The sequence below is a fragment of the Oncorhynchus clarkii genome, chromosome 8 (genome assembly GCF_045791955.1).
Source record: "Oncorhynchus clarkii lewisi isolate Uvic-CL-2024 chromosome 8, UVic_Ocla_1.0, whole genome shotgun sequence".
In the NCBI taxonomy this organism is placed as follows: Eukaryota; Metazoa; Chordata; class Actinopteri; order Salmoniformes; family Salmonidae; genus Oncorhynchus; species Oncorhynchus clarkii.
Genome location: NC_092154.1, coordinates 2,060,427 through 2,070,115, shown reverse-complemented (window position 1 = coordinate 2,070,115; position 9,689 = coordinate 2,060,427). Strand labels below are relative to the sequence as shown.

At 42.0% G+C, this 9,689-nt stretch overlaps 1 protein-coding gene across 1 annotated transcript; it reads right to left on the bottom strand.

Moving 5' to 3' along the window:
* Positions 1 to 582: 582 nt before the first annotated feature.
* Positions 583 to 4,751, bottom strand: LOC139415678 (fap1 adhesin-like). The gene is made up of 5 exons (XM_071163799.1): positions 4,676 to 4,751; positions 3,425 to 4,039; positions 2,659 to 3,198; positions 1,886 to 2,569; positions 583 to 731 (listed from the first exon to the last, which is right to left on the bottom strand). Exons 1-5 carry the CDS (start codon positions 4,749 to 4,751, stop codon positions 583 to 585), a joined length of 2,064 nt encoding a protein of 687 aa, XP_071019900.1.
* Positions 4,752 to 9,689: the final 4,938 nt, after the last annotated feature.

Here is a 9,689-nt window from a genome sequence, read left to right as displayed (position 1 = left end):
CAAGTAGAACACAATACGATGTGACAAACAGTTTCATTCATGAGAAACATCAATAGAAACCTAAGGTCACCCATATCAGAAGCCTGTTAATAAATAATTGATATCGGTGCTGAAAGTACAGAACTAGTTTGCTCACTGATAACTGTATGGAGTTTGTACTTATGGCAGATTATTTGAGTCAACTACTCACCACGCCTTGAGTCTTCTTGAGTATGACGCTACAATTTTGGCACACCTGTATTTGGGCAGTTTCTCCCATTATTCTCTGCAGAACCTCTCAAGCTCTGTCAGGTTGGGAGTGTTGCTGCACAGTTATTTTCAGGTCTCTCCAGAGATGTTTGATCGGGTTCAAGTCAAAGCTCTGGCTGGGCCACTCAAGGACATTAATAGACTTGTCCTGAAGCCACTCCTGCGTTGTCTTGGCAGTGGCTTAGGGTCATTGTCCTGTTGGAAGGTGAACATTCGCAACAGTCTGAGGTCCTGAGCTCTCTGGAGCAGAATTTAATCAAGGATCTGTCTGTACTTGGCTCCGTTCATCTTTGCCTCGATCATGACTAGTCTCCCAGTCCCTGCCGCTGAAAATCATCCCCACAGCATGATGCTGCCACCACCATGCTTCACCGTAGGGATGGTGCCAGGTTTCCTCCAGAAGTAACACTCGGCATTCAGGTCAAAAAATGTCATCTTGGTTTCATCAGACCAAAGAATCTTGTTTCTCATGATCTGAGAGTCTTTTGGGTGCATTTTGGAAAACTCCAAGAGGGCTGTCATGTGCCATTTACTGTGCCTTGACTGGCCTTTACTGGCCACTCAACCATAAAGGCCTGATTGGCGGAGTGCTGCAGAGATGGTTGTCCTTTTGGAAGGTTCTCCCATCTCCACACAGGAACTCTGGAACTCTGTCAGTGTAACCATCGGGTTCTTGGTCACCTTTCTGAACAAGGCCCTTCTTCCCCGATTTCTCAGGTTGGCTGGGTGGCCAGCTCTAGGAATAATCTTGGTAGTTCCAAACTTCTTCCATTTAAGAATGATGGAGGCCACTGTTCTTGGGGACCTTCAATGCTGCAGAAATGTTTTGGTACCCTTCCCCAGATCTGTACCTAGACACACTCCTGTCTCAGAGCTCTACGGACAATTCCTTTGACCTCATGGCTTGGTTTTTGGCTCTGAAATACACTGTCAAATGTGGGACCTTATTTAGACCGGTGTGTGCCTTTCCAAATCATGTCCAATCAATTGAATTTATCCACTCATTTGAAGGGTTGTCCACGTACTGCTGGTCATGTAGTGTAGACCCTAATAATAGACTTCCTACCCGGAGTGTTGTTACCATCTCTGTTAATGTCCAGAGTTTTCTACTAACCACAGATGGTGATGATATAAAACACCAGAGATTATATTGAGACAACTCTATTTTTTTGACCTGCCAGTAATTAGTCATGTTTTTATTATATTAAAAGTCAACACAATCCAGTTTTAAATCTCAATTTAAATGTCAATTGTAGTTGCTTGTTAGACTATATTTTCCCCATGTTTAACATCACCAGAGTAAAATAGAGTTCAAGACGTGACAAGATAATAGACCCCCCAATAATCTCTCATTCTTATTAGGGTTTAGGAATATGAATCCCATTTGTCAACCAGCCTTTTTAGGCTGGGCCTTTATTCAACGTTGCGTTTCTTGATTCATTTTTTTTATGGCTGTGTTTACTTGTTTTATTGTACATGTTGTGTTGCTCTTTTAAATGCACTTGAAATGTAGTTTGAATTGAAGTTGACAAGAGTTGTATGACTGTAACGTCCATAGACTCCACAGTAGTGCACTATAGAGGAAACAGTGTGCCATTTGGGACTGATGGACTTGGGGACTGAGAGACTGGGAGACTGAGGGACTGGGAGACTGGGAGACTGAGAGACTGAGAGACCGGGGGTCTGGGAGACTGGGAGACTGAGAGACCGGGGGTCTGGGAGATTGGGAGACTGGGAGACTGGGAGACTGAGAGACTGAGAGACCGGGGGTCTGGGAGACTGGGAGACTGAGGGACTGGGAGACTGGGAGACTGAGAGACCGGGGCTCTGGGAGACTGGTCTGACTTGGGGACTGGGAGACTGAGAGACTGGGAGAGTGAGAGACTGAGAGACTGGGAGACTGGAAGACTGGGGGACTGAGAGACCGGGGGTCTGGGAGACTCAGGGACTGGGAGACTGGGGGACTGGGAGACCGGGGGTCGGGGAGACTGAGAGACCGGGGGTCTGGGAGACTGGTCTGACTTGGGGACTGGGAGACTGAGGGACTTGGAGACTGAGAGACTGGGGGTCTGGGAGACTGAGAGACCGGGGGTCTGGGAGACTGGTCTCACTTGGGGACTGGGAGACTGAGGGACTTGGAGACTGATGGACTTGGGGACTGGGAGACTGGGAGACCGGGGTTCTGGGAGACTGGTCTGACTTGGGGACTGGGAGACTGAGGGACTGGGAGACTGAGTGACTTGGAGACTGATGGACTTGGGGACTGGGAGACTGGGAGACTGAGAGACCGGGGGTCTGGGAGACTTGTCTGACTTGGGGACTGGGAGATTGAGGGACTGGGAGAGTGAGAGACTGAGAGACTGGGAGACAGGAAGACTGGGGGACTGAGAGACCGGGGGTCTGGGAGACTGAGGGACTGGGAGACTGGGGGACTGGGAGACTGAGAGACTGGGAGACTGGGAGACTGAGGGACTTGGAGACTGATGGACTTGGGGACTGGGAGACTGGGAGACTGAGAGACCGGGGTTCTGGGAGACTGGTCTGACTTGGGGACTGGGAGACTGAGGGACTGGGAGAGTGAGAGACTGAGAGACTGGGAGACTGGAAGACTGGGGGACTGAGAGACCGGGGGTCTGGGAGACTGGTCTGACTTGGGGACTGGGAGACTGAGGGACTTGGAGACTGAGAGACTGGGGGTCTGGGAGACTGAGAGACCGGGGGTCTGGGAGACTGGTCTCACTTGGGGACTGGGAGACTGAGGGACTTGGAGACTGATGGACTGGGGGACTGGGAGACTGGGAGACCGGGGTTCTGGGAGACTGGTCTGACTTGGGGACTGGGAGACTGAGGGACTGGGAGACTGAGGGACTTGGAGACTGATGGACTTGGGGACTGGGAGACTGGGAGACTGAGAGACCGGGGGTCTGGGAGACTTGTCTGACTTGGGGACTGGGAGATTGAGGGACTGGGAGAGTGAGAGACTGAGAGACTGGGAGACAGGAAGACTGGGGGACTGAGAGACCGGGGGTCTGGGAGACTGAGGGACTGGGAGACTGGGGGACTGGGAGACTGAGAGACTGGGAGACTGGGAGACTGAGGGACTTGGAGACTGATGGACTTGGGGACTGGGAGACTGGGAGACTGAGAGACCGGGGTTCTGGGAGACTGGTCTGACTTGGGGACTGGGAGACTGAGGGACTGGGAGAGTGAGAGACTGAGAGACTGGGAGACTGGAAGACTGGGGGACTGAGAGACCGGGGGTCTGGGAGACTGAGGGACTCGGAGACTGGGGGACTGGGAGACTGAGAGACTGGGAGACTGGGAGACAGAGACTGGGAGACTGGAAGACTGGGGGACTGAGAGACCGGGGGTCTGGGAGACTGAGGGACTGGGAGACTGGGGGACTGGGAGACTGAGAGACCGGGCGTCTGGGAGACTGGGAGACTGAGAGACCGGGGGTCTGGGAGACTGAGAGACCGGGGGTCTGGGAGACTGGTCTGACTTGGGGACTGGGAGACTGAGGGACTTGGAGACTGAGAGACCAGGGGTCTGGGAGACTGGTCTGACTTGGGGACTGGGGGACTGAGGGACTGGGAGACTGAGAGACTGGGAGACTGGAAGACTGGGGGACTGAGGGACTTGGAGACTGGGAGACTTGGAGACTGGGGGACTGAGGGACTGAGGGACTGGGAGACTGGGGGACTTGGAGACTGGGGGCCTGGAGGACTGGGGGACTGAGGGACTTGGAGACTGGGGGACTTGGAGTCTGGGGGACTGAGGGACTGAGGGACTGGGAGACTGAGAGACTGGGAGACTGGGAGACTGAGAGCCTGAGAAGTGTACTGGATGGGATTTTAAAATGTCCTCTCTATTTACGTTGAATAAAAGACCATATTACTGCATTCCTGTCAGACGTCTCTCTCTGTACTCATTGTGTGCCAGGCCAGAAAGTCAACAGACAATTTGCTGCATTTTGCAGATTTTCTGAGACTCCCAATCTACTGTTCAAACAAATGACCTCACAGCGAATCAGAGTGGAGAGAAGACAACAACATCACAACAGATGGCATTCTGGTTAATCACCAATAGTTTACACCCTTCTTCAACAGTTTAAATATTTACTGGACTTACACAAACAGTCAGAGAATTCCCCTAAACCCCTAATCCTCTCACTGTATCATGGAGTGATAGTCTTCAGACAATATTCTCCGGCTAGGTCTGGGGTGGAGGAGACGGAGGAGACGGAGGAGTATTTTTATTTTCAATTTTTTTTTAACCTTTATTTAACTAGGCAAGTCAGTTAAGAACAAATTCTTATTTATAATGACGGCCTACCCAGGCCAAACCCGGATGACGCTGGCCAATTGTGCGCCGCCCTATGGGACTCCCATAGGAGGAGGAAGAGGAGATAGAAATCTCTTTATACATAAACTGTCCGTTGAGTCAGTCTTCCTGTCGGAAGCAGAGATTACAACGATCTCAGAGACAACGATCTCAGACATGTCCAGCGACTCTAGATAAATAAATGTACAGCTGAGGTACTGACTGGCTTTAGTTTCTGAGGCCAGTGTGTTTGAGTTTATTTTATTTTTACAGGGACAGTGCACATGAATCAACGTTTCAGTAAAAGTGCCGGTTTTAGCCAGCCGCAGTCCCTGGGCAGGTTATTAAAAACAATTACAATATAGACAATAGCAACATAGGACAAGCAAGACATAGCATACAGATAGAGCAACATAGGACAAGCAAGACGTAGCATACAGACAGAGCAAGATAGGACAAAAAGCAGCAAGACAAAATTAATAAAAGCAACAAAGTGTTTCCACACCTCACAAGCTACAGACAACAGACAATATGGAAAGCGGCAACACACAGCTAGGGATTATATTCACAAATCTGATTGACCTTTAGCCATGTCTTCAAGCATTTTGTGAAAGTGTGATATGTGGTGTGTCTATGAGGTTCTGTGTGTTCCTGCCCAAATAAAAAACAAACGTTCCCACAACATTAGAGAACGTTCCTATTAACATTTTCATAGGAATGTTTCTAAGTGACCATTTCCTTAAAGTCTTCAGCAGAATGTGGTTACCTTGTTCTCAAAATGTAAGATATTCATGTTCTAGACACGTTTCATGGGAATGCTGCAAGAACAGTCGTGTGCCCATTGTTCGGTGGGTTCGGAGAACGTTCCCTGAAAGTCACACAAAACATACACAGAACATGATGTTCTCAGAATGTACACTGCATGGACAAAACATTAAGAACACCTTCTCTTTCCATGACATAACCAGACCAGGTGAATCCAGGTGAAGGAAGAGGAGGAGTTATTCTACACCTAGTAGAAGGAAGGGGAGGAGTTATTCTACACCTTTTAGAATGAAAGGGAGGAGTTATTCCATATTCTTTAGAAGGAAGAGGAGGAGTTAATCTACATCTATTATAAGGAATTGGAGGAGTTATTCTACACCTATAAGAATTAAGGGGAGTAGTTATTCTATATTTATGAGAATGAAGGGGAGGAGTTATTCTATATCTGTGAGAAGAGGGGAGGAGTTATTCCATATCTGTGAGAAGAGGGGAGGAGTAATTCTATATCTATGAGATGGAAGGGGAGGAGTTATTCTACACCTTTTAGAATGAAGGAGAGGAGTTATTCCATATTCTTAAGAAGGAAGGGGAGGAGTTATAATGTATATATTAGAGGAAGGGAGGAGTTATTCTGTATATATTAGAGGAAGGGTAGGAGTGTTGAAATCAACCAGTCCCAGCTCCATAACCACAGAGAAATCAACCAGTCCCAGCTCCAGAACCACAGAGAAATCAATGGGTCCCAGCTCCAGAACCACAGAGAAATCAATGGGTCCCAGCTCCAGAACCACAGAGACATCAATGGGTCCTGGCTCCAGAACCACATTCCAACTGTATAATTCCAAACAATAGGTTGTATTTTCAGACCAGTGTTGAGTTTTTCAGTACTCCCTCTTCAGTTCTAGACGATGGTAGACATGAGGTATCACAACCCAGACTGATACTGTTATTGAAATGGATGAGTTCAGATAACCAAACAGACAGACAGAAAGAGAGAGCGAGACAGGAACCAGGTCAGAGAGAGAGAACAGACACACACAGATTCAGATTCTCTCTCTCCATGAACTCTGTATGTGTCAGCACCCCACCTCTCTCTCTCCTATATGTAGTGTGATTCTATACGTATTGTAATTGTATTTGTTTTGTAATTATATGGGTATTGTGATTATATATATATGTGATTCTATATGTATTGTGATTCTACATGTATTGTGATTCTATATGTAGTGGAATTCTATATGTAGTATGATTCTATATATGTGATTCTATATGTATTGTGATTCTATATATGTGATTCTATATGTAGTATGATTCTATATATTTGATTCTATATGTATTGTGATTCTATATATGTGATTCTATATGTGTTGTGACTCAATATGTAGTGTGAATCTATGTGTATTGTGATTCTAAATGTAGTATGATTCTATATGTATTGTGATTCTAAATGTAGTGTGATTCTATATGTATTGTGATTCTATATATGTGATTCTATATGTAGTGGAATTCTATATGTAGTATGATTCTATATATGTGATTCTATATGTTTTGTGATTCTATATATGTGATTCTATATGTAGTATAATTCTATATATTTGATTCTATATGTATTGTGATTCTATATATGTGATTCTATATGTGTTGTGACTCAATATGTAGTGTGAATCTATGTGTATTGTGATTCTAAATGTAGTATGATTCTATATGTATTGTGATTCTAAATGTAGTGTGATTCTATATGTATTGTTATTCGATATATGTGATTCTATATGTATTGTGATTCTAAATGTATTGTGATTCTAAATGTAGTGTGATTCTATATATGTGATTCTATATGTATTGTGATTCTATATGTATTGTTATTCGATATATGTGATTCTATATGTATTGTGATTCTAAATGTATTGTGATTCTATAAGTATTGTGATTCTATATGTGTTGTGATTCTATATGTATTGTTATTCTATATATGTGATTCTATATGTATTGTGATTCTAAATGTAGTGTGATTCTATATGTATTGTTATTCTATATATGTGATTCTATATGTAGTGTGATTCTATATGTATTGTGATTCTATATGTGTGATTCTATATGTATTGTGATTCTATATATGTGATTCTATATGTATTATGATTCTAAATGTATTGTGATTCTAAATGTCGTGTGATTCTATATATGTGATTCAATATGTATAGTTATTCTATATGTACAGTTATTATATATGTATGTATTGTGATTCTATATGTAGTATGGTTCTAGATATGTGATTCTATATGTATTGTGATTCTATATGTAGTATGAGTCTATATGTAGTGTCGTGTCTTTGGCTATGCCAGATTAAGTGATATGACATGCTTTTCAATAAAATAATTTAATATTAATATTACCTGATTTAGCAAATCATTTAAATGTAATTAACTAGAGAGTCGGGGCACCACTAAATAATATTTATAGAGCTGTTATCTTCCGAATAAACTCTTAAAGACCTAGTAATACTTTACATCAATAGCAGTCAATATTAATCGTCACCTTAATTCAGTCTAATCTGAAAGTTGTACATTCTTGGTTATCTGCACGAACCCTGGCTAACAAGTTGAATCAGCAATACAAAATTGGGTTTCATTATTTATTTACTAAATACTTAACTAATCACACAGAGTTACACGTACACATAATCAATCATAACTTGATTACAAATTACGTCATAAAGGTAAACTTCCCTAGCGGGAGGAACAGATATGGTTGCTTGTTACACAAAAGAAAAGAGGCTGTGTTTGAGTGAAAGAGCGGGAAGACTGAGGAACAAAGGGCGAAGCTGTGCTATCGTAAAGACAGTATCTTATGCATTCTAAATTACCGCCCATTTGAAAAAGGAAAATGCAATAAATATTTACTCTGAGCTGCGCTTCGGTGGGTTGGTGGTAGATGGAAGGCCATGTTGCCCAACCGAGTCCTTTGTCCTTTGAAGAATGTCTCTGCTGGTAAATTGGATACGTTGTAGTAACGTCGTTGTGTGATAGACGGGGAACTCTGTCTGTTCCTTCCTAACCTCCGTTTGCAGCTGCTGTTGCTAACTCAACGGCTAGGAGGTATCACTTCTGTAGTGAAGAAGAGTTCAAAGTTCATACCATTCACAACCAAAGATCACGCTGATGTTGGCTTCGTTCTGTAGTTATTACCCAAATCTCACATTTTAGAAGCTAAAATCACATTTCATCCCATCACGAATAATTTCATATTCAAACATTTAAATTGAACAACAATTCCACGTGAATCCGATAACTCTGATGTGTAGACTTTCCACTGTAGAGTTTATTTCATCTTATTATTGATGAGAATGTCTCAGATGACAACCGAACTGACATCATATTCATTAAGTACCACCTCAAATGTTCAATTGGTCGGATTACCAGAATATAGTTAATTCCCCCCCAACTTCTGATGTTCCCAGAATCTCTATGTTAACCAAAGTGTTGCAAATGTAACAGTAGTATGGTTCTATACATGTGATTCTATATAAATGTCATTCTATATGTTTTGTGATTCTATATTATTGATTATTTATGTATTGTGATTCTATATATATAGTGAATTTATACGTATTGTGGTTCTATATGTAGTGTGATTCTATATGTATTGTAAATCTATATGTATTGTGATTCTATATATGGTATGATTCTATATATGTGATTCTATATATGTGATTCTATATGTTTTGTAATTCTATGTATGCGGTTCTATATATGTGAATCTATATATGTGATTATATATGTAGTATGGTTCAATATATGTGATTCTATATGTATTGTAATTCCATATGTATTGTGATTCTATGTATGTGATTCTATATATGTGATTCTATATGTATTGTGATTCTATACATAGTATGATTCTATATATGTGATTCTATGTGTATTGTGATTCTTCTATATGTATTGTGATTCTATATGTAGTATGGTTCTATATATGTGATTCTATATGTTGTGTAATTCTATGTATGCGGTTCTATATATGTGAATCTATATATGTGATTATATATGTAGTATGGTTCAATATATGTGATTCTATATGTATTGTAATTCCATATGTATTGTGATTCTATGTATGTGATTCTATATATTGTGATTCTATATGTATTGTGATTCTATATGTACTGTGATTATATATATTGTGATTCTATATATGTGATTCTATATGTATAGTGATTCTATATGTTGTAGTATTCTATATGTAGTATGGTTCTATATATTGTTATTCTATATATAAATATTGTGATTCTATATGTGGTATGATTCTATATATGTGATTCTATATTTTGTATGATTCTATATGTAGTATGGTTCTATATA